This window comes from Puma concolor, chromosome D2 (genome assembly GCF_028749965.1).
Source record: "Puma concolor isolate L17-30 chromosome D2, mPumCon1.1.hap2, whole genome shotgun sequence".
Lineage (NCBI taxonomy): Eukaryota > Metazoa > Chordata > Mammalia > Carnivora > Felidae > Puma > Puma concolor.
The window spans coordinates 72,179,406-72,204,564 of NC_141677.1; the positions used below are offsets into that span (position 1 = coordinate 72,179,406).

General features: G+C 39.5%; 1 protein-coding gene across 5 annotated transcripts in view; it reads left to right on the forward strand.

Moving 5' to 3' along the window:
• Nucleotides 1-25,159, forward strand: part of TDRD1 (tudor domain containing 1) — a 50,202-nt gene that overhangs the window by 14,377 nt on the left and 10,666 nt on the right. For 4 of the 5 annotated variants that reach the window (XM_025918232.2, XM_086680933.1, XM_086680934.1 and 1 more), the window contains exons 4-20: nucleotides 3,841-3,985; nucleotides 6,678-6,783; nucleotides 7,505-7,568; nucleotides 8,524-8,628; nucleotides 8,855-9,037; nucleotides 9,550-9,693; nucleotides 10,459-10,630; nucleotides 11,706-11,792; nucleotides 13,636-13,803; nucleotides 13,925-14,032; nucleotides 14,881-15,051; nucleotides 16,644-16,886; nucleotides 17,732-17,869; nucleotides 20,681-20,791; nucleotides 21,766-21,936; nucleotides 23,831-24,106; nucleotides 24,822-24,941. In XM_025918232.2, coding sequence (XP_025774017.2) covers nucleotides 3,841-3,985; nucleotides 6,678-6,783; nucleotides 7,505-7,568; nucleotides 8,524-8,628; nucleotides 8,855-9,037; nucleotides 9,550-9,693; nucleotides 10,459-10,630; nucleotides 11,706-11,792; nucleotides 13,636-13,803; nucleotides 13,925-14,032; nucleotides 14,881-15,051; nucleotides 16,644-16,886; nucleotides 17,732-17,869; nucleotides 20,681-20,791; nucleotides 21,766-21,936; nucleotides 23,831-24,106; nucleotides 24,822-24,941 — 2,512 coding nt within the window. The remainder of the gene's footprint in view (nucleotides 1-3,840; nucleotides 3,986-6,677; nucleotides 6,784-7,504; nucleotides 7,569-8,523; nucleotides 8,629-8,854; nucleotides 9,038-9,549; nucleotides 9,694-10,458; nucleotides 10,631-11,705; nucleotides 11,793-13,635; nucleotides 13,804-13,924; nucleotides 14,033-14,880; nucleotides 15,052-16,643; nucleotides 16,887-17,731; nucleotides 17,870-20,680; nucleotides 20,792-21,765; nucleotides 21,937-23,830; nucleotides 24,107-24,821; nucleotides 24,942-25,159) is intronic. The other variant, XM_086680936.1, reaches the window with a different exon arrangement.

The following is a 25,159-nucleotide window of genomic DNA, read 5'->3' on the forward strand; positions in this document are numbered from 1 at the left end:
TGCGTGCTGTCTACCTCTCAAAAAAAGAAATAAACGTAACCAGCCTTACATCTCTGGAATGAACTCCACTTTGTCATGGTGTATAATTATTTTTATATATTGCTGAATTACATCTGGTATCATTTTGAGAAGGATTTTTACATCTGTTTTTATGAGCAATGTTTGTAATTTTCTCTTTTTTACTGTCTTTGGTTGGGGAGTAAAGGGAATATTAACTTTCTGAAAAAGAGGTTGTATAGGACTGGTGTTAATTTTTTAAACATTTGGTAGTATTTGCCAGTGAAAACCAGATAAGTATGAAGATTTACTTTTTAGGAGTTTTAAAATTATTTCAATTTATTTAATATTTGTAAGACTATTCAAATTATGTCCTATTGTGGTGATTTGTGATTTGCGAGGAATTGGTCCATTTTGTCTACATCATGAGATATATATGTGTAGAGTTCAAAGTATTTCACTATCATATTTGTCTTCATGGTCTATAGTAAGATACACATTGTTTCATTCCTGATACTGATCATTTCTGTCTTGTTTAGTTTTCAAACAGTCTTGCGAGATCAATTTTATTGATCTTTTCAAAGAACCAGGTTTAGTTTCATTGATTTTTCTCCCAAGTTTTTATTTTTAATTTCATTGGTTTCTGTTTTTGTCTGTATTGTTTCCTTCTGTTTGCTTTGAGCATTATTTTTCTTAGTTTTTAGGTTCTTAAGATGGGAATTTAGATTATTGATTTAAGACTTTTCCTCTTTTCTAACGTGTGAACTTAGTGCTATAAATTTCCCTCTTGGTAATGCTTTAACTGTGTCCTACAAATTTTGATTTGTCATATTTTCTTTTTTTTTCAGCATTTTTTATTTCCTTTGAGACTTCCTCTTTGACTAATGAGTTCTTTAGAAGTGTATTGTTTAATTTTCAAATATTGGCAGATTATTTGTTACTGCTACTTCAAATTTGAGCCCACTTTGGTTGAAAACCATCCTCTGTATGTCTTAAAATCTTTTAAGTTTGTTTTATGGCCCAGTATATGGTCTTAGTATACGTTCTGTTAGCATTTGAAAACAATGTCCATTCTGCTGTGGTTGGGCAGAATGATCTATAAATGTATAACAGAATCTGTTGGTTGTTGGTGATCTTGAGTTCTTCTGTTTCTTACTGATCTTCTGTCTAGTTCTATTCCTTGTTGAGGGAGGGATGTTAAAGTTCTGATGATCTGTTTTCAGTTTAGTTTTGCTTCACAAATGCTTCTATTCTAGAAGTCTGTTGTACTTACTGTATTTTTGTTTAATATGTTCTTCCTCCTCTTTTGTTCCAGCATTCTTTCCTTTATCATTTCCTTTATGTTTAGAGAACTTCCTTTAGCCAGCCATTCTTATAGGATAGGTCTGCTGGTGACAAATTCTTAGTTCTCTTTCACTCAAGAATGTCTTGATTTCTTCTTTTCTTTTTTTTTTTTTTTTTTTTTATTTATTTTTTTTGGGACAGAGAGAGGCAGAGCATGAACGGGGGAGGGGCAGAGAGAGAGGGAGACACAGAATCGGAAACAGGCTCCAGGCTCCGAGCCATCAGCCCAGAGCCTGACGCGGGGCTCGAACTCACGGACCGCGAGATCGTGACCTGGCTGAAGTCGGACGCCCAACCGACTGCGCCACCCAGGCGCCCCTCTTCTTTTCTGCAGAATATTTTTCCTAGATATAAGTTTCTCAGCTAATGGTTCTTTTCTTTCAGCACTTGAGAAATGTGCTATTTCCTTCTGTTCTCCTGGTATCTGATGAGAAATCTATTCTCATCTGAATTATTTTTTCCCCATAGGTAAGATGTGCTTTCCCTCTCTCTGCTAAGCTTTTTTGTCTTTAGGTTGAAGAATTTGACTAAGATGTGTCTTTGTGTGGATTTTTTTGATTTGGCTTGGAATTTGCTCACCCTCTTGATTTTGTTGATTTTTATCTTTTGCCAAATTATGTGACTTTGGGGCATTTTTTTTTATTTGAGAACTTCTTCAGTTCTAATTGTTTATTTTTGAGAGAGAGTTGGTGGGGGGGGCAGGCAGAGAGAGAGGGAGACAGAATCTGAAGCAGGTTCCAGGCTGTGAGCTGTCAGCACAGAGCCAGACCTGGGGCTCAAACCCACAAACTGTGATCATGAACTGAGCTGAAGTCAGATGCTTAACTGACTGAGCCACCCAGGCATCCCAAGACTTCTTCAGTTCTGCCTTCTTTCTCCTTCTGTGACTCTGAAGACATGAATGTTAAATATTTTGTCATAGTTCCATAGGTCTTTGAGACTCTGTTAATTTAGTTTTTTTTTCTCCACTAGGTTTTTCCTCTGATGTTCAGATTAGGCATTTTCTATTGTTCAGTCTTCAAGTTTACGGATTCTTTCCTCTGTTCCCTCCATTCTGCTAATTGCATTTAAAATATTTCTTCTTTTACTCTTCATTTGTAGAACTTCCATTTGGTTCTTCTTTATATTTTCCATTTCTTTGCTGAGACTCTCTTCATTTGTTTCAAGTGTGCTCATAATTGCTTATTACTTATGACTGCTATAAAATCTTTGTCAAATAGGGGTGCCTGGGTGGTTCAGTTGGTTAAGCATCTGACTTCGGCTCAGGTCATGATCTCATAGTTTGTGAGTTTGAGCCCAGCATTGGGCTGTGTGCTGACAGCTCGGAGCCTGGAGCCTGCTTGGGATTCTGTGTCTCCCTCTCTCTGTGCCCCTCGCCTGCTGACAGTCTGTCTCTCTCTGTCTCTGAGTAATAACTAAACGTTAAAAAAAACAAAAAAATCTTTGTCAAATAGACGTCTCTGTCATCTTGATGTTGACATCTTTTTTTTTTCCCATTCAGTTGTGATTTTCCTGTTTTTTAGTATGGCAAGGTATTTTCTATTGAACCTGGCACATTGGGGCGTTATGTTAATGAAATGCCGTATCTTATTTAAACTTTGTTTTAGCTGGCTTCCTCTGACACAGAGGAAGGTGGGTGCTGCCAGGTGAGAGTAGATGTCCAGGTTCCCTACTCAACCTCTGACACTCAAGGGGATGCTCTTCCTTACTTCTGGGTGAGGGTGGGAGTTCCTGACTCCTCGTGGACCTCATGGGATACCTCCTCCATGGCTGGGAGTGATGAGTGCCTCTTGACTGACGTGGAAGTCAGGTAGAGTGGGGAGAGAGTAAGCGGGCCAGGGTGGGGAGTTGGAGGCAGTGGGAGAGTTTGGAGACCCTCGTCACTCTTGAGTGGTGGTGAGAAGTCCTCATTGTCCACAAGGCCTTCTCTTCCACTTCCCCAATAATGGTGGTGAGGGGGAGAACTCATACCTGCCGGGTGGAAGTCCAGGTTCCCCATGTGGTCTTCATGGGGAGACCCCAGGGATGAAGTGCCAGCTCCCTACCCTAGAACAGGGCCACAGCTTTTTTCCGTGGTGTTTGTTTAGGGTAGAGCAGTTATTGATGAACGTTTTCTGTATTGCTGTGCTGCCTGTTTCCTGGTCATTTGGTTAAAGAGAGCAGACTTTTTGTTGGGGCTTTTATTGTTTGTACCATTTGGCGTTTCTGGGTTGCTGGCTTCTCCAGCACCCTGTCTGGGGTGTATGAGAGAAAAGGAAAACTCAAGAAACTCGTTGCCTTGTTCTCTGGGTCCCAAGTTTCCTAGCCTGTCTGCTGCTTTCTGTCAAAGTCAGCTTATGTTTATTTACATAAACGTCCAGGGTTTTTTAGTTGGACTTAATGGGAGGAATAGGGAAAAGTACATCTACCTTACTTTCTCAGAAGAGGAAATCCCAAATACAGTATTAAAAAAAAAAAGTACTACCAAGTTTTAATATTGCTATTCTCTTCTCTTAATAGAAGCCTAGCAATAATGTGCCTCCTGCAAAGTCAAAAAAAATGCACAAGTTGGTTGGGAATTCCTTGTCCATAAATAATTCAGCACTCTTCAGATCCTTAGGACCTCCTTTTCGATCAACAACTTGCCATCGATGTGGCCTGTTTGGTAAGCATATTTCCCTCTGGTGTCTGGATTATTTTTTCACACATTTGAAAACAATATATATTTAGAGAGAGAGCAGGAGCAAGGGAGAGGGGTGGGGAGTGGGAGAGAGAGAGACAGAAAGAGGATGAATGAATCTTAAGCAGGCTCCACGCTAAGCACATTGCCTGGTGTGGGGCTCAATGTCATGTGCTCTAGATCTAAACTGATCACTTCATGACCTGGGCCAAAATCAAGAGTTGGACGCTCAACCGACTGAGCCACCTAGGTGCCCCTGAAAAATATTTTTATTATGGAAAGTTTAAAATTTATTAAATGTAAACAGTAGTGTGTGTGTGTGTGTGTGTGTGTGTGTGTACGTACCGTATATGCATCTCACCTTCGGCAGCTACCAACATCTTAAAGTTCTTGTTTGTCCGTACCTTTGCACTCTTGACGCTTCTTCACCTGTTATTTTCTGTAGTTTGGTTTGTGATAATATTGACATGCAGAGACTCAGACCCTATCAAGATACAGAAGATTTCTGTCTTCTTAGAACGTTCCCTCATCATCCCTTCCAGTCTCTGTACTGCTAGAGGCAACCACAGTTGTTCTTGCACCATAAAGTAGTTTTCCAGCTTGTGAATTTCGTATAAATGGAATCTTACAGTATTGACTCCTCTCTGTAAAGCTTTTTTTTCATTTAGAATAATATTTTTCAGATTAATCTATGTTCTTTGTAATTTTTGTTAAGTAGTATTTGTATGATTATATCACTGGATTGCTTGTGTTTAGCTTTGGCTGTTATGAATAGAGCGGTCTACATATTTTTGCACAAGTCCTTGTGTAAGCATAGGTTTTCATCTCTCTTGGGTACATACCTAGGAGTACAACTGCTAAGTCAAAGGGTAGGTGTATGTTGAACTTTAGAGGAAACAGCCAAACCATTTTCCAAAGTAGGTGTTTCATTTTATGTTCCTAGTGGTACTGAATTCTGGTTGCTCCACATCTTTGTTATTTGGTGTTGTCAGTCTTTTCAATATTGGCCCTTTTCCTGGGTGTATAGAGGTATCTCATTGTGGTTTTACCTTGCATTTCCCCCATGATCAGTGAGCAGTATTTCATGTGCTTACTGGCTATTTGCATAGTTAGCTCCTTTGTGTTTTTTTCTATCTCTTTTAGAGAAGAGGCATTCGAAGTCAGCCAGGTTTTATTGTTGTTTCGTAATGTGCTTTGTCTTGGTTTTTTAGATGACATATTTTTTTTTCTGCCTGTATACTAATAGGATTTAAAAAATTTTTTTAAAGTTTATTTATTTTGAGAGAATGAGCATGAATGGGGGAGGGGAAGAGAGGGGGAGAGAGAATGCCAAGCAGGCTCCGTGCCATCAGCACAGAGCCTGATGTGAGGCTTGAACTCATGAACCGTTAGATGATGACCCGAGCCAAAATCAAGAGTCAGATGCTTAACCGACTGCACCATCCAGGTGCCCCACTAATAGGATTTTTTTTTCCTTTTTTTTTTTTTAAATTTAAATATGAAATTTATTGTCAAATTGGTTTCCATACAACACCCAGTGCTCATCCCAAAAGGTGCCCTCCTCAATACCCATCACCCACCCTCTCCTGCCTCCCACCTGCCATCAACCCTTAGTTTGTTCTCAGTTCTCAACAGTCTCTTATGCTTTGGCTCTCTCCCACTCTAACCTCTTTTTTTTTTTTTTTCCCTTCCCCTCCCCCATGGGTTCCTGTTAAGTTTCTCAGGATCCACATAAGAGTGAAAGCATATGGTATCTGTCTTTCTCTGTATGGCTTATTTCACTTAGCATCACACTCTCCAGTTCCATAATAGGATTTTTTAATACTTTATCTAAAAAACTTCCTGGGTTTTTCTGGGTGTGATTCTCTTGATTAGTTTTTGTTTTGTACTTTTTTAATGGCACAAGATAATAAGCCACATCAGTCTGTTTGCACAAGTATGTTCTTATGGCCACACATTTTCTGTTTCCTTTGATTGCTTTTTTAAAAACATGTATTCTAGGGGCGCCTGGGTGGCTCAGTCGGTTGGGCGGCCGATTTCGGCTCGGGTCATGATCTTGCTGTCCGTGAGTTCGAGCCCCGCGTTGGGCTCTGTGCTGACAGCTCGGAGCCTGGAGCCTGTTTCGGATTCTGTGTCTCCCTCTCTCTGACCCTCCCCCGTTCATGCTCTGTCTCTCTCTGTCTCAAAAATAAATAAACATTAAAAAAAATTTAAAAAAATGTATTCTGGGCTCTACTTTAGGAAGGTTAGTTATCTGCCTCTCATATTCATCTTTGCATTCCTATTTGCAATTTGAGAGGGATTTGAAAGTTTAATCTTAACACCTCATCATAAACAGCATAATCCTTTTCAAGTAATCTTTAAAAGAATTTTTAAAAAATAAAAGAGAGATAGAGTGCGAGTGGGGGACGGGCAAAGAGAAAGAGTCAGAAGCAGGCTCCAGGCTCCGAGCTGTCAGCACAGAGCCCGACACAGGGCTCAAATTCACGAACTGGGAGATCATGACCTGAGCCGAGGTCGGACACCTAACCGGCTGAGCCACCCGGGTGCCCCTCAGGTGATCTTGATGTGATTAATAGAATGTGTTTGATATGTCTGGTCTTTGAAAATGTCTTGCTCCCAGCAACAAATACTTGGAATAAACACTGGCGATGTGGTTGTGGGGTGTGTTCTGTAGGGTCGCTGAGGTGCTCACGGTGTAAGCAGACGTACTACTGCTCCACAGCATGCCAGAGAAGGGACTGGTCAGCACACAGCATCGTGTGCAAACCCGTTCAGTACAAGTAAGCGCGATTTTCTTATTCATTGAAAGTAAGGTGGTTTTTTGGTTTTGATAGTGTAACGATCAAATGAGGTAAGCAGGCAATAACTAGGTAGAAGTTACTTTTTATTGAAGTATAACATAAACATAAAAGCAAATCTGAAATGAACAGCTCTACAGACTTAGGACTGAGTTTTCATGAATATAATTTTATTAGATGGTACATATTCAGTTAGAACTTAAAGTGAGTTTGTGTTTGTAATGATGAAAGCTTTAGAAAGCCTTACTTTTATGTAATCATGTATTCTTTCCTGAATTTTGATGAGGTAGAGCTCTCACAGTGTCTCTCGAATTGTGATTTTAAAATACAAAAATCCTACTGGCATGGTATTTACCAGTTTGCAAAGCAGTTTCCATCTATGACCTCATTTGATCCTCGAAACTGTTGAGGTCGTGTGAGGATTATCTCCATTTTGCAGATAGGGAAGCTGGGACTTGGGAGATCGTGGCTGTATATATCCCTTTTAATTAGGTGGCTTTGAAAGAGGCGGCAAGCCCACGTACAGGGTAAACCATTTCATAGCCAGCCTTGGACTGTTTTGCTTTGTTACTACTGTGATTCTCTCTGGAGGAAGCTGTTTTTCCCTTTCGGGATTCTATTGATTGAGCATTTAACATCGTTGTGGCCCCTACTCTTAATTGGCTCTGTACTAGAAGTATTATAATCAGCTGCTTTATTTCAGTTTCTACAAACGTGAAGATAGTAAATCACCTTTTGAAACTAAGAACATGGAAGTGAAAAATGAGGTATGATAAACCTTTTGCCTTTAGAGTAAACTTTGAATGACTTTTATTGAATTAAGAGGACTTAAGCTGAATAAAATACTTACCCCTTATTTCTACATTTCACCAGTGTTTATTTCTAAGTGATCTCCACTCACAGTGAGGCACCAAGGGGCTTGAACCCATGACCCTGAGATCAAGAGTCATGTGTTCTATTGGCTGAGCTTGCCAGGTGCCCTGCACCAGTGTTTATTTAAAAACAATTTCTTGTTGAATAAATCTGTACACCTTAACGATCAATTGGGTGACTGTTGGGGGTCTTTGAGCATTGTGTGTGCCTGGCTCTTTTCCCCAAAGGACTTGAGAAATGCTGTGTCTCAGTGTAACTTCATTGAACTCTTGAGAGAGCCCCTTCTTCTGTAATCCCTGCAGGCACATGTTCTCTGGCTTTGTGTAACAGCATCCTAATACAGGGCTCTGTGACCAAAGGAGCATTTTTTCTGTAATACTACTCTTCCATTTAGATAACTCTGTGGGCTAAATCATTCATAATCTGAAAAATACTAACAGTGTCCAGCTCATGTCAACAGATAATTTTTAGCCTTCTCTAGCTGGTCCTAGCTTCTACTTAAAAAAAAAAAAAAAAAATAAATCTGACTTCCTCAAATAATCATTGCTATAAAATGCTAGCAAGTACAAACTTAAAACGCTAAGCCCCTCTTTTTATTTCATAAACACAACATTATCATCACCATTATGGCCTGATTCTTAAGTGATCCCAGTGCTTTGTACACTGCCTGTAGACAATGGGTTTTATTGGCTCTTGAAAGTACACGCTATTTCTCTACTTTCTTGTTGAAGCCTAAGAGGCTATTTTTGCCTCAATTCCAGCAAATAGTGGTCACGGTATCACTGAAACGTGTTTATGTAAATAACTCACTTTTTTTTTCTTTTTTTTTTTATTTGTTTTTTAACCCAGTGTCACTACCCTCTTGGACTTACTAAAGAAATAGCCACTTGTGCTGATAAAATAATGTTTTCTGATTTGAGAAGTCTACAACTCAGGAAAACCATGGAGATAAAGGTATTTGTTTAATTTATATAGACAGACATCCAAAGAACTATAGCTTTTTGTTCCTTGTTTCCTATTTTCAGTTTGAGTTTATAAGATAGCTACAAAACATAACCGATGAAATTGGTAAGGATTGCAAAAACTGTAATACCTTTTTAAAAACTTATTATAAAACTTTAAGAAATTCATATTTGCTTGTGTTCTCAGCGAGCTACTGCACCTTTTCTGTCTTTGAAAGGGTACAGTTACTGAATTCAAGCACCCGAGTGACTTTTATGTACAGTTATATTCTTCAGAAGTTTTGGAATACATGAACCAACTTTCCGCGTGCTTAAAGGAAACCTATGCAAATGCGGTGCATGAAGAGGATTATATTCCTGTTAAGGGGGAAGTTTGTGTTGCCAAGTACACTGTTGACCAGGTAACCCGTGACGAAATGAATGATTTAAGATGATGTTTTAATTTACTTTGCTCATACAAACTCGACACCAGAGCTTTTAATAATGCATTTGATGGCTTGACAAGAGGCTCTGGTCACACTCCTCTTTCTCTTCCTCGGTCAGTATTGCAGGTGTGTCGGGTGACCTCCTTCCTGCCCTTGCCCCCTCCAGCTCTGTTTACAGGCTCCTCAGTAGCCAGTTACAGACTGGCAGACTGTGAGTCCTGGATGGTGTTTATTTCTGCGGCGGAGGCATTAGTGTGTCTTAGTGTCTTGTGGGCTAGAATAACCCGGGAAGAGTTGTGCCTATTAAAGTCTCCTAAAAAGACAAATTTAGGGGTTTCTTAGCCAGATTCCTAGAAAATTAACCTACCAAGTGCCTCAGCAGACCAGTAGCCTTTCCTTTGTGTGTTCTGTAGATTGGCTGAGGGTTTTCAGGCGTAAGGTTATGAAACGCTGTTCTGAAGCAGGGCGCCATTCTATTACACTTTCAGACCTGGAACAGAGTAATAATACGAGATGTTGATATGCTGCAGAAGAAGGCACAAGTCTTATATATTGATTATGGAAATGAAGAAATAATTCCAGTAAACAGAATTCACCAACTCAGTAGAAACATCGATTTATTTCCTCCATGTGTGAGTCTTTTTCACTTTCTAAACTCCTAAGTGTCTCAGAGGAGCTCTTTTTAATATTTTGATGGGCACCGTATTTGCTTGTTCTATACTGTGATTGTTATTGTTATTAGGAAAAAACACCTTCTGGTATATTTTTCATCTTTTACCAAGTAGATAAACAATCATTGGCTTTCTTGGCTCCATTTAATAGGCCTTATTTACTTAAGTACTTAGATGAGAAACTTCGCATTTTTAGGGACATCTATCTTATCCATCAGCTCTTTTAAAATGATCTTTTTTTTTTTTTTTTTTTTTGAGAGAGCACAAGCAGAGGAGGGGCAGAGGGCAGGGAGAGAGAGAATCTTTAGCAGTCTTCACGCCCAACACAGCCCCATCATGGGGGCTCGATCTCCTCACTGAGATCATGAGCTGAGCCAAAATCAAGAGTTGGACACTTAACCAGCTGAACCACTCCAGGGGCCCCTAAAATGATCATTTCTGTATTTATTACATTGTGTGATTGTGTGGAAGCAGCCTGAATTTATATGTATGTGAGGGATAATTATTATCCTTTCATGAATTTTTGAGCTTCAAGAAGTCCCAAAAGGGAAAGCACTGTGGGTTAGAGTACCACAAGAGACAAATAATTATAAAGTTGTTTATTTGGTTAGTTTTTGAAGATTTCCAGTATATTTTCAGCATGAATTATATTCACATTATTAATTAGAAAAAGTCATTTTCAAATAGTAACTTTTTTTTTTTAGTAACTTACATAAAATCTTTCAGGCCATAAAGTGCTTTGTGGCCAGTGTTACCCCAGCAGAGGGGAATTGGAGCAATGAATGTATCAAAACTATTAAATCACTGTTAATGGAGCAGTACTGCTCTATAAAGATTGTCGACATCTTAAAAGAAGAGGTAGTTACCTTTGCTGTGGATGTTATGCTGCCAAGTTCAGGTAAGATCTAAGTCTTCTTTTTTAGATGGAGCACTTAATATGTTATTTAGTCTTTACTTGTTGCACAGAGAAGAAATAAAAACACGAAGTGAGGCCAAGTAGTAAGCTCCACTCGGAAGTCATTCGGGTTGTGATAAAAAGATGGCTTTGGCCCTGCTCTTGGGGTTGGCAGTTTGTCAAAGACCTGGCGCACGTTCCTAGAAATGGGTGGGCCAAAAAGCTACATCTATACTTAGTTTGGGGATAACTCTTTTACCCTTTTGATATAGCCATTATGATCTCTATTCATGATTTCTACTCATTTATTGGGAAAAAGTCAAGAATTTCTTTATGAATTTGTCCATGCTTGTGTCAGGAGTGCTTTTTCCTTGAACAACCTTCGCAGAACTGCATTGGTTTAGTATCGAGACTTTGAATGCCTAGTGTTTAAGTGGAATACTAAATGGAAACACCTTGGAATCCTGTCCTTCTGTGCTGGCTTTCTGTGTGTTTGAAAAGTGACTTCTCAAGTTATTACTCTTCTACTTTTAGAGATCCAGCGTCACTTGGTGACTTGGTAGAAAATTGACTTAATCCTGTTGTGAAATTAAGTATAAAATCTATTTTCTTTCTTTGCTGTGTATGTTAACAGCTTGGGCTTCTGGATGTTATTTTATGGAACTTGAAGTTCATATCACACTGGCTACCCTTGTTTTGGCTATACTTTATGTCTGAGAAAAAGTAGTCCTACTTTAACACTAAATTTATTTTTTCTCCTAAATGGTGGCCATACTAAGCATACCAGTGAGGTGGTAACTACATCTTTCATGTTATCCAGAATTTTGAAGTGAAACACTTTCATTAGCTTTTCTGCCAAGTGATGATGAGGATTTTGCCTCAATTTTTAAGGCTGAGCATTGGAAACTGTATTTTGCACTTAGAAATTGAGCTGGTAAGGAATATACCAGTATATTAATAGCGATAATCTCTAGATCATTAGATCATCTCTAGATGATTGTGACTCGTGTATTTATGCCTTTCTTCTAATACTTGCTGTAATATCTCAATGGAGGTACATTTTCTTAATCATTTTTAGGAAAACTCTTAGACGATGTGCTCATAGAAATGGGATATGGCTTGAAACCCAAAGGACAAAATTCTAAGAAACAGAGTGCAGATCCAGGTGAGTATACAGATTAATATTGAACAGTGTAGTGACTCTGGGTACTGAAAAGTGTCTTCTCTACTGAACAAAAAAGGGCAGAGCTGTTCCAGTGTCAGATTTAATGGAAGTGATACACCATTCTTTGAACTTTATATAAAAGTGATGCTTTTTCATTCAGTGGTACATCCTGTCTAATTTTAGTTTACCCTACCTGTTTTCCTTCCCTGTCTTCCAGATCAATCTTTGACATGATGGTTATCAGAAATTTTTAAAGTACTAGGGGCACTTGGGTGGCTCAGTCGGTTAAGTGTCCAACTTCGGCTCAGGCTATGATCTCACAGTTCGTGGGTTTGAGCCCCACGTCAGACTCTGTGCTGTCAGCCAGGAGCCTGGAGCATGCTTCATATTCTGTGTCTGTCTGTCTGTCTGTCTGTCTCTGCCCCTTCCCTGCACGCTTGCGCGTGTTCTCTCTCTCCCTCTCTCCCTCTCTCCCTCTCTCCCCCTCTCTCCCTCCCCCCCTCACTCTGTCTCAAAAATAAACATTAAAACAATTCTAGAAATTTTGAAGTACTAAATATGACACTTTGAGTTGAAGGGTTTTAGCTAAAATTTCCTTAGTTTAATTTTTCCTCCTTATTTGGTTATTCTAGAAATAATAAATAGGGATATAACATTCTGTTCTGGTAAGGTGTTGTTTCTTAAGTTTTTACTACTTGTTTAATTATGTGTGTGGCTTTTCATTTAGTATAACAAGAGAACCAAGAAGATTTGCTATCAGCATTTTATTTTCTCATTGCTTAGTTTTATGTATTGTTTATTGCAATGTTTTCGCCTTCACTTTGTTCCTTTACAAATTACTTTGGATGTGGACATACTTCATTGTCTCTTGCTCATTCACCCAGAGGTGATTGCCAGTTAATGGTGCTGTGATTGGATGCATCCTTTCATATACACAAATCGACTTACCTTTAAATCTACCTTATCCCTGCCTCCTGTCCTTTGCCAAGTCTTTATTGATGGTTCTTTCTAAATATTGTTTGTATATGACTTTTTTTTTAATCTTTTTTTCTTTTTTTCTAGCTCAGGAATCCTTACTATTTGTGGATAACTGCAACAACCTTGTGACTTTATCTTTTGTCTCCTGCCTGTATTCTTACAGTATTGCCCATATGATATCCCCAAAACACAAGTGTTGGCGTGCCAGCTCTGCTGAAAAGTTTTCAGTAATTCTTTGCCATCTGGAGGAGAAAACCAAACACTTATTGGTCTAATGATTGAAACCATAAGTGTTGGTGGTAGTTTAGGGGGAGTATAGAGTGAGGAAAAAATAGGGAGATTGATCTGGGGCCTGCAACATCAAGTGAGAAACCACAATGGGATGGGTGGATAGAGGATGGGGAAGAAATTGCCAGAGCAATAGGAGGGTGAAGGCTTCTAGGAGGGAGTCATCAGTAATAACGGCAAGTGTTGCACGGGTATCCAGGGGAAGGAACAAACATCTTCTGGGCAGTATTTGCTTCACTGAGGAACTGTGGAGGTACCATCATGGAGGGTGTTCTGTGATTAGTACAGACACCTAGAGAAGAGATTATAAAATGGTGTGATAGAGGATATGCACGCAAATGCCGTGGGAGCACCTAGGAAGGACACCTAACCCAGATTCGGAGGGAAGCCTTTTCAACGTGACGGCACACTGAGCACGAAATAATCAGGTTGCTGGGGGATTGGGAGTGTGTCCTGGGAAAGAAGAGTGGCATGTGTTAAGGCCTGGAGGTGTTGGAAGGAGCCTGATTGGGCCTGAAAAACTGCAAAAATTAGATTAATGAAACCAAAATGCCTTGTTTTTCTGTTTTCTGTTAAGGTGATGTTGAAGATGTTGGAAAAATGACAGCTGAAAACAAAGTTGTTGTAGACAGAAGTGATCTGATCCCCAAAGTGTTAACTGTGAATGTAGGCGATGAGTTCTGTGGTGTGGTTGCCCACATTCAGACTCCAGAAGACTTCTTTTGTCAACAGCTACAAAGTGGACGTAAGCAAATTTTCTTGATTGTCCTATCAATATAACCCACTTCAAGAGACTCAACATGCGAAAATGAAGATAATGTGTAGGTTTGTATTTCTTTTGTTTAAGATGTGATCTATATCTACAGATAAGCTTGCTGAACTTCAGGCGTCCCTTAGTGAGTACTGTGGTCAAGTGCCTCCACGCTCAGATTTTTATCCAACCATTGGTGATATCTGTTGTGCACAGTTCTCAGGTGAGGAAAGAGTATTCCTGAATTTTTTTTTTACTTACAATGAAGTGAAAAAAAACCCCAAAACCCCAAACAATCTTCATTTTGCACTGTTTGGCTGCATTCAAAGTTTGAGTATTAAAGTGCACCAGTCAGTTTTAAATACATCCAGTTAAATAGACTCATAGCGTGTGACGTAAGGGAGGAAGGCCTGTTGCAGTTGGGGGGGGTGGTGGTTGGTAAAGAAAGTTTTTATTGTTTTATCAGCCCTTTAGTTTTGGGGACTGGTGCAGATAATTGTATTTACATCCGTACATGAATGTGCAATCTCCCGGGATCACGTCTTTACCGGTTTTAGTGGGAGTAGCAGGAGGCCTAGGAGCATGGAGCTGTCACGGCACAGCTGTATTAAGTGGATTCGGTTCGTCTCTGCCGGAGGGGAGAGCCTAGCAGCCTTCCCGTAAACTGGTTGCTTGGTTGGTGGAGTCTGGTTGACTCCTACTGCCAGGTGTTGTAAAGTTAGCCCTGCTTGATGCTTAGCAAATTGTTTCTGCATTGATCAAGGCATCGTTGTGATTTCACACACAAGACTCTGTCCTGCAAGTTAACTGTCTATGGGGCAGATGAAGCGGTTGTAAGTGGTGGCAGCCCATGGAGTGAGTGAGGGGTCTAAGGCCTGCAGAAAGATGAGATTTTAGGGGTTTAAGGCTTCCAGTAGGCAGAAGTAGCACTGTTGACTCAACATACGTTGTTCCGTAAAGCTTGATACTGTATTAAAGCCTACAGATGGCCATCTCCAGATTTGGGAGGGAAAGTTTGTATTTATATCTCTACTGGAAAATTATTTGAGACTGAGTCTCTCCTTTTTTCAGAGGATGATCAGTGGTACCGGGCCTCCGTTTTAGCTTATGCTTCTGAGCAGTCTGTACTGGTCGGATATGTAGATTATGGAAACTTTGAAGTCCTTAGTTTGACGAGACTTTGTCCCATAACTCCAAAGTTGTTGGAATTGCCAATGCAAGCTATAAAGTGTGTGCTGGCAGGTATGAAATTTTTATGGTCCCCATATTCTTAAAATAGCAAAACCCCTAAGAGCATTAGAAATGAAGTTAAACCAATGAGAAGATAAAAGAATGTGTTAAGATATAACTTCTCTTAATGAAAAAATAATCCTTAATAGAACATTTAGGAAATACACAGGACTACTTTGCTACCTCTAATAAAATAAAATTTAATGTATCTATTATAATATTGAGTATTTTTGGTATTTATAGGGTCTGCATTATTGATATCATAGAAGTGGATTCATGACATAAAGTAGGGCAAAACCTGCTTATAGAAACAGTAAGAACATTGTGCTTAGAAATTACTGTATGTAGAGGCGCCTGGGTGGCTCAGTCATTTTAAGTGTCTGACTCTTGAGTTCAGCCTGGGTCATGATCTCACAGTCCTGAGATTGAGCCCTGTGTTGGGCTCCGTGCTGAGCCTAGAGCCTGCTTAAGATTCTCTTTCCCTCTCCCTCTGCCCCTCCCGTGGTCATGTGGGTGCTCGCCCTCTCTCGAAATAAATAAACATTAAGAAAAATTTGACTGTAAATATAATTTATCCCATCAAGAGCCGGGGCTTCTTTCCATGTTAATAAATTGGCTTCTTTATTCAAATGTACTGTAATTGAACTAGTATACGATTATCAGAAGGATATTTCCAAGTTCATGCTACGAGCAGTGTTCTTTTAACTGCATTTTGCAACCTATCCAAGAGCATTTCCTTGGCATAGGTTGCAAATGTAGTTATGTTACAAGACACCTCCATAGGTGAAATGGAGGTGTTGGAGGTATGTTTCTTTTTGTATGATATATATTACGATTGTTTTCCAGAAAGGGTAGAAATAATTTACACACCTACCAGAAATATAGCGGGGAGCCCATTACTTCACAAATTGGTACACCAAGTAGACACTTCTGTATTTCATGCTGATAAGTTAAAATGAAATCATTTCAATTACTTTATTACCAGTGAGGCTGAACATTTTTTCTTAAGTTACTTGCTCTTATTTTATGAAAAGACTGGGCATAACTCTGGGTTGTTAATTTGTAAGTGCCTTTGGAGTGAGTGATACAGATGTTTTTGTGTCGTTCTAAGGGACCATATTTCTTCCTGCATTGTTTTATACTTCCGTTTATGACTTTCTTATTGAGATATAATTTACATACCATAAAATTCTTGGTCTTAAGTACACAATTCAGTGATTTCTTAGTAAATTTACCGAGTTGTGTAGCCATCACCATAATCCACTTGTAGAAATTTCCATCAAGCTGATGAGGTTTCTTGTGCCCATTGATAGTTATTCCTACCTCCCCAGGCGACCACTAGTCTAATTTCTGTCTTAGAGATTTGCTTTTCTGGACATTTCATATCAGTGGAATTATGTTTTGTTTACATAGAATTATAGCCATTTTCTCTTTGTAATTTTGCCTTCATTTTCATGGTTAGAAAATCCTTTTGCTCAGGTGGGACTTTCTGGGTCTGGTGTTTGTCAGATTCCTTAAGTTTAACTTTATGGAAATTGGGAGCTAAATTTCTAAATGCCTGTTATAAGAAATATTTTAACATTCCTTTAAAAATTATTTGTTAGGAGTAAAGCCATCATTAGGAATTTGGACTCCAGAAGCTATTAGTCTGATGAAAAAAATTGTACAGAACAAAATGATCACGGTGAAAGTGGCAGACAAGTTGGAAAATAGTTCCCTGGTGGAGCTTCTAGATAAATCTGTGACACCTCACATCAGTGTTACCCAAGTTCTCATAGATGCCGGCTTTGCTGTGGGGGAGACAGGGGTGCTGACGGATAAACCCAGCATCGTGAAAGAAGCCAGTGGTAAGTAAAATGTGTCCTTCATAATGCCCATGCTGGAGTTCAGACAGTTGTGTGTATATGTGGATTCTCATACTTTCAAAAAGAGTTGATGTTGGGGCGCCTGGGTGGCTCAGTCGGTTGAGCATCCGACTTCAGCTCAGGTCACGATCTCGTGGTCTGTGAGTTCGAGCACCGTGTCGGGCTCTGGGCTGATGGCTCAGAGCCTGGAGCCTGCTTCTGATTCTGTGTCTCCCTCTCTCTCTGCCCCTCCGCCGTTCATGCTCTGTCTCTCTCGGTCTCAAAAATAAATAAACGTTAAAAAAAATTTTTTTTAAAAAGTTGATGTTAAGTGTCTTTTTGTCTTTATTATTATTATTACTAATGTTTGTTTAGTTTTGAGAGGGAGAGAAACAAGACAGAGTACAAGCAGGGGAGGAGCAGAGAGATAGGGAGACACAGAATCTGAAGCAGGCTCCAGGCTCTGAGCTGCTGTCAGCACAACGCCTGACGCAGGGCTTGAACTCATGAACCCTGAGATCATGACCTAAACTGAAGTTGGACGCTTAACCAACTGACCCACCCAAGTGCCCTTTGTCTTTTTGATCCAGGCATTCATTTATATACATACGAGTGTGTTTGAGAGCTGAAAAAAAATTTATGGGTCACTAGCTGCTGAAGGGTCAGACATATGAATTTAAAATTCAGTGAGGTAGTTATGGCTAGTTGTAATACTGATTGTTTCCTTTAAAGTCACTAAGAAAGTCACTGGAAATTCACTTCTTCTTCAAATGCAGATACCTCACTGACCCCACCTCCCATCCCCACTTTGACCATTTGTTTTGCAAAATGTTCATTTATTTTCACAGTTCCCTTAGGTGTGGAAGCAAAACTAAATCCACTGGAGTGGACATGGGTTGAACTTACTGTTGACCAAACAGTAGATGTTGTGGTCTGCATGATATATAGTCCTGGAGAATTTTATTGCCATGTGCTTAAAGAGGATGGTAAGTTGACTCTTCTCATTGATTTCTTTGTACAAATACGTTGATGTAGATAATAACTGGAGATGAGTTTAATGAATAATAAAATTACTGTCTTTACAAGAAGGGCCAAGTGGATAGGTATTTCTGCTTCCAAGAAAGATTTGGTTATAGTTGCCTTTTATTCCATTTTAAGCTATTATTTCTATTTTCGAAAGCTCTCTTTATATTTAAACCAGGTTAGATTTCAAAGAATGTCTTCTAAATTTGTTTTTGAAAATTAAATTTAACGGTTGATTATATTAAAGCATAGCACGCATATATACAAGTGCATAAATAGTACTGCATGACACATTGTCAGAAAGTCAAAACCCTGAATAATCAACATTTAGGTCAGGAAATAAAGCATTACCAGAATCCAGAAGTTTCCTTCGTTTCTCCTCTGATTATTACCCTTTTCTCTCTTTGAAAGGTAAATACTGGGGCACCTGGGTGGCTCGGTTGAGCATCCGACTTGGTTCAGGTCATGATCTCACAGTTCATGGGTTCAAGCCTCGCATCAGGCTCTGTGCTGACAGCTCAGAGCCTGGAGCCTGCTTCAGATTCTGTGTCCCCCTCTCTCTCTGCCCCACCCCTGCTGTGCTCTGTCTCTCTCTCTCTCTTTCAAAAATGAATAAACAAATACTGTCCTGCCTTCTAATAGCATAGATTAGTTTTTCCTGGTTTTGAACTTTATATAAGGAATCCTACAATGTGTGCTCTTGTATTCCTTGCTTTTTTTTTTTTCCACATTGTTTGTGAGATCAGTTCTTCATTTCCATGTGTGGCAGTAGCTTGTGTCTTGTTACCCCGGTGTGTTCCACCGTGTGAATGTACTGTGGATTTATTTCTTTTTAAGGTTGGACATGGGGGTTGTTTCTACTTCTGATCTGTTTAACGATACTGGTGTGAACATTTCCATACAAATTTAGTGCACGTGTGTATGTGTTTCTTTTTAATATACTCCCAGGAGTGGAATCAGTGGCCCTATCCTAACGGGTATGTGTATTTTCAGCTTTGATCAATGAAGGCCAGAAAGTTTCCAAAGTGATGATTATGGCGCTTGTTAGTTTGAGAGTTTTAGTTGCTCCACATCCTTACACTTGTATTTCCCTTCTTTTTCTTTTGAGCTATTCTGGTAAGCATCGTTAATTTTAGCTTTTCTAAATCTTGGTTTTCCTCTCTACCAAATGAGGACATGACACTAGGTGCCTAAGCTCGTCTGGCTCCCAATTTGTAAGATCTGTTATCCTTCCCTTCAGAATTATCTGGTAGGTAGATCACTATTTCGTATAGTATAAGACGTGAACATTTTAAAGTTACTTTTTATAGGTGATTATACAAGCCTATGGTACAAAATTCAAAAGTTACAAAAAGAGTGTAGAGTGGGAAGTTTCCCAGTCCCCTCTGAGTTTTCTGAATATCTTTTCAGAAGTAGTCTATGCATATGCTTGTGTGAATGTATATGTCTCTGTTTGTGTAGGCATACACGGTAAATGTTGTGATGTTTGCACTTTGCTTTTGTCCCCACATGGTCCTTTCTTCATTCTTTTTGTCTTTTAAATTAAACTTCTAATAGTGGAATAATTTTAGATTTACGGAAAAGTGGCAGAGATGGTGCAGAGTTCCCGTACGCCTCTCAGCTAGCTTCCTCCATAGTTAACGTCTCACAGAATTGTGGTACGTTTGTTACAACTGAGAGAACAACATGGGCACCTAGTCATGAACTGAGTTGGGGACATGTCCTTTTTCTTTCTACTCCCACTAATGGCCTTTTTCTATTCCAGGGTCTAGTCCAGGATGCCGCATTGCTGTTTTGTTTCCCTTTTCATGGTTACGTGGTGTTTCACTGTGTGGGTTTATCCGACCTCTTATTATTGAAACATTCCTTGTGTTCTCTGGCTTTATTCTGTGAGTGTTTTGTCCGGGCAAATTCCCGTGTAATTATTAAGTCAAAGGATGCATGTGCTCGTGTTTTGGAGTACGCCCAAGGGGGCCGGCCAAGCTAATTCCCACAGACACGTACACACGCCTATCCCACACCATTTTCAGTAGTGTTTCTTAAACTTTGTAAAACTGAAAGGTGACAGCTCTGACTTGTTATAGTTTAGTTTCCGTATCTGTGAAGGGGCCTTTGCCACATGCGTAAAAGGCAGCTGCTTTCCCTTAAGTTGTTGTGTAGTGTTGGGACCCCTTGACTCAGCATTTAAAGCTCTCCATGGTGTGTACTTTCCCAGCACAGTGCTGGTATGTTCTTCATGGTTCACGTTCCACTTCCCTGCTTCGCCAAACTGCTCCCACCAGGTGAATTTTGGTTGCTTAATTTTGTACTTTGCCTCAGGGCCATTTCTGGTTCTTCAGGAATACCCTCTCCTTCTCTGTCCTATTTCTTTATAAAAGCAGCACACAGAGCTCACCTCTCTGCATTTCCCTAGCAGATGTCTGTGCCATCCACTCAGTCATTCATTATATGTCCTCCTCCAGGACATATAAGCTTGTGTGTCACTTTGTGTACAGGCTTGTACGCTCTGTCCTTAGCCCTGTGCACAAGTTCGTGCTCTGGTGTGCTGGTAACCATGCCATAGTTGGGGATTACCAAGAGCTTTATCTAATTACGACTTACTTTCCCAGTTAATTTTTTTAATGAGAAAAAGAGAAAAGCATCTGGTATACTTAATAGTTGTTTGGGAATGTACCTGAGGTTTTATGATCAAAACATTTCCAACTTAAAAGGAAAAATCTGTGTTCTGCATGCTTTTTTAAATATTAAATGCTGTATGTGTATTGCATTTTCAGCTTTAAAGAAACTCAGTGATTTGAATAAGTCGTTAGCAGAATATTGCCAGCAGAAGGTGCCCAATGATTTTAAAGCAGAAATAGGGCAACTGTGTTGTGCTCCTTTTGCAGGTAAGTTACAGTTGGTACAGTCTTGACTTTGATAGAAAGTTTTGTTTCCTGATGTTGAGCCCATATTTTGATGTGTATTTTCTTCCCCATGTTTAAGCAAGTATTTCTCACAATCAAGACTAAATGAATGCAGAAAGTGTCATGTCTAATATTCTGTTTGTAACAAGGAACCTCCAAATGGAACTTCCTTACCTCCATTTGTTAAATTTCATTAAATGCTTTTCTTTCCACAATCTCTGATATTAAAGTAAGTTAGATAATGTTCACTGCAGGTTCATTGTTTCTTCTGGTCACCTGTGTATATACTTAGTTTGGAAGTATATTTTATGAGACTCCTTAATTTCTTAAAAAAATTTTTTTTAATGTTTATTCATTTCTGAACAACAGAGAGCACAAGCAGGGGTGGGACGGAGAGAGGGGGACACAGAATCTGAAGCAGGCTCCAGGCTCTGAGCCGTCAGCACAGAGCCCAATGCGGGACTCAAACTCATGAACCGCGAGATCATGACCTCAGCCGAAGTCGGACGCTTAACCGACTGAGCCACCCAGGCGCCCCACCCCTTAATTTCATCGTATGAGTTTTTCTGCTATTTTTATATGATTTTACTAATAACAAGTAAAACAGTTTGTCATTAGTTATGAGAGTATTATAATACTTCCAGATTGACAGATAACGTTTAAGGTTATTAAGTCTTACCTTCACTTTCATGCTCTGTTTATTGGATAGGTGATGAGTGAAATCTTAAATTTATATTAGATTAATGTTAAAGTGTGCTATAAAAATTTGGATGTGTTCTAAAAACAAATTTTGATAACTCTCCTGGGGATTTCTGAATGAAAACTAGAGGCATCATCTGGAGAAGATCAGATTTATTAGCTACTTTACGCAGAGGATTTTTCTTTGGAGATAAAAATTTCAAATGTTAATAGAAAGGAAATAATGTTCTGTGTTACAAACTTTGTGTTAAATATAGGTGATGGTAATTGGTATCGTGCATTAGTCAAGGAAATCTTGCCAGCTGGAAATGTTAAAGTCCATTTTGTGGATTATGGGAACATGGAAGAAGTTACTGCAGATGAACTCCAAATGATCCCATCAAAATTTTTAAAACTTCCGTGTCAAGGGATACGGTGCTGGTTAGCAGGTATGGTGCAGAATAAGCTCTCAAAACTGTCTTCTAATTCTTAGGGTAGATGTACTTTTAAGTATTAACATCTGTAATTTTAACATGTGAGCTTGAAGATCTTGCTTCATATTATAAAATTTAGAAACGTACTTTTGAAGATACTGGCCAGAGTGTTGAGTGTAGATGCTAAAAGGAGGGAAACAGCTGCTTTTCTGGGCTTGAGATGGGAATGAAAACTGGTATGTCCTCTTGAAGACATTTTGCAGGATTTCTTAGGAGCTTCAAATAGTCCTGCCTTTTGTCTGAGCATTTTTACTTGTAATAATTTATCCCAAAGAAATGATCTTGGAGTCTCACAAAGTTCACCTACAAGGACGTTCCTTATACTGCTGTTAATAGCAGCAAAACAACGCAGGCAGCTAGGCAGGGGATGGGTTCAGTGATGACCTGTAGGGTTGAAAACCTCAGCACCTGCTTCAGATGGTGCTGTGAGGGGCCAGTGGGTGCTGAGGACAAAGGCTCCCCGGCCTGCACAGGCGGATTTAAGTGTTTGCCCTTGCTGCCTGGGCATTAATGTGTAGCAGATACGAAGAGTACAAGTTATAAGAGATGCAGGATAATATTGTGGTTAAGAGGACAGGCTCTGGAACCAACTCGGCTCCCTACTAGCTGTGCGAGAATTTAAGCAAATTAAACTCTCTCTGGTGCTTCTGTTTCCTCACTTGGAAAATAATAATACCTTCCTCAAGGAGTCATTAAGAATAAAAGACATAGGGGCACCTGGGTGGCTCAGTCAGTTAAGCATCTGACTCTTGATTTCAACTCAGGTCATGATCTCACAGTTCATGTGCTTGAGCCACGTGTCAGGCTCTGTGCTGACAGTGCAAAGCCTGCTTGGGATTCTCTCTCTCTCCCCATCTCTGCTCCTCCCCTGCTCATGCTGGTACCCACACTGTCTCTCAAAAATAAACATAAAAAAAAAGAATAAAAGACATAAAAAATATAAAGCACTAAACACTACCTGGCATCATATCCACAGTAGCTACTATTATTGCAAAGGTTTCTTTATAAAAGAAATCGGTATTATGTGTATGTGGGTCATTCCATACACACATGAAAATTATGGAAGGTTGGATACCAAAATGTTAATAGTGCTCATGTCTAGAAGCACAGATGCTTTTTATTTTTCCTTTTGCGTGTTTTCTTTCTGCTTACTGCTTACTATGTTTCAGATTATTCTTAATACCATGTTTCATGTCCATGCTTCTTCAAGTGTGGCCCCTAGACCAGCAGCATCAACTTGAGAACATACTCAAATTACAGATTCTCTGTCCCCAACCAAGACCTGCTGCTAAATTGGAAAATCTAGGATGGGCCCCTGAAATCTGTTTTAACGAGCCCTCTAGAGAGTTGAGATGCACACTCAAGTTTGAGGATCACCATTGTAAAAATAAGGGTATAAACCACAATTATCAGAAAAATAATTTTTGGTTAAGTACTTTAAAATAACATTTTGAAATTAACCACTAGAACACTGCCCGCAGAAGTGAAGGTGTGTGGTTGACGTCTCCTACCAGCAGAATTGGTGTAACTCATCATTGTGTATGTAACAGAACACGATGGTGGCTTCTAGAATATTCCCATTTTTGCCTGTTGGAAAAATGCCAGGTAAAGATACTTTAGTGGGGAAAGTAAAGTTTCTGAGTGACCCAAAACCCTAGCGGTATGTTTACACCTGCCAGTATCTGTAACTCGGGCATGGGGGATGTTGAGATGTAATTGAACGTTGAAAAAAGATACCAAAATGGCTGACCCGAAGGGAGTACTTAACAAGGACCCAGTCCCAGACACCGTTGAAGCGAAAATGCAGCTTGGGCATGGAATCCTATTTAATGCCGTTCTTCTTTGCCAGATATAGAGCCGAAAAACAGACACTGGACTAAAGAAGCCATCACAAGATTTCAGATGTGTGTTGCAGGGATAAAACTCCAAGCCCGAGTGGTTGAAATCACTGGACAGGGAGTGGGAATTGAGCTCACCGATGTCTCCACTTCTTACCCCAGAATAATCAGTGATGTTCTGATTGAAGAACATCTGGTCTTAAAAACTAGTTCGCCATGTAAAGGCTTGAGAAGTAATAGGCCTGTTAATAAACATGATCTTCAAATTGATGCCCTGGGGCTTCAAGGTAACATTTTTAAACCTTTGATTTGTTATTTAATGTATCCTTTGCTCTTACAGGTTATGAAAGTTTTTCTATCCAAATGATGCAGTTTTTCTGTAGAAATACATGCTTTGTGGAAATAGGTTAATAATAGGTTATGAAAATATTTATTGAAACATGGTTTTATGTAACACCATACTCATTTTTAGTGTAGTCACTTATCAGGTAATCTTGCACCATATAATTATGTGTCCCCTAAAGTTTCAACCAGTTTTAAGAATTACATTATAGGGGTGTCTGGGTGGCTCAGTTGTTTAAGCATCTGACTTGAACTCAGGTCACGATAGCGTGGTTCACAAGTTCGGGCCCCGTGTCGGGCTCTGTGCTGAGAGCTCAGAGCCTGGAGCCTACTTCAGATTCTGTCTCCTCCTCTCTCTGCACCCCCCACCCCCCCAGCCACACACACTCTCTTTCTTTCTCAAAAATAAATATGAAAAAAAATAATTACATTATATGTACTACAGAAGTAACACTGGAGTGCAGTAGGTCAGTAGATTGGACTCTTTTGTAATACAAAATCCCTCAAATTGAATAGATTGTTTTGTGAAAATACAGATTTTCATGTTAGGAATTTGTGAATGTTGATAATCAGTTGATGAATAAACTGAATGAATATGTAACTGGGAGAGAATACCAAGTTTAGTCTATTTTATGCAAGATCTGTTTTCTGTGTTTTCAGCCATGTCTTCAGCTGAGCAGTGGAGGACAATAGAATTGCCAGTTAATAAAACTGTGCAAGCAACCGTATTAGAAATCGTAAACCCATACTTGTTTTATGCTCTACCAAATGAGATGCCAGGTAAGAAACCAAATTTTGAGACCTATTGATGCGCATCTTTTTAACTGTGTAATGAAAACACTTCTCTGGAGAATTGCTTAAGAGGTAAGAGGGAGAGGGGAGGCTGGTGATTTTTGTCTTATTCAATGTTTTAAGGAAGAATTGACCGTCATAACACTTAAGGCACATTTAGTTACTCAAACACAAATGTGAACATGAAGGGAATGCCCTGCATTTAG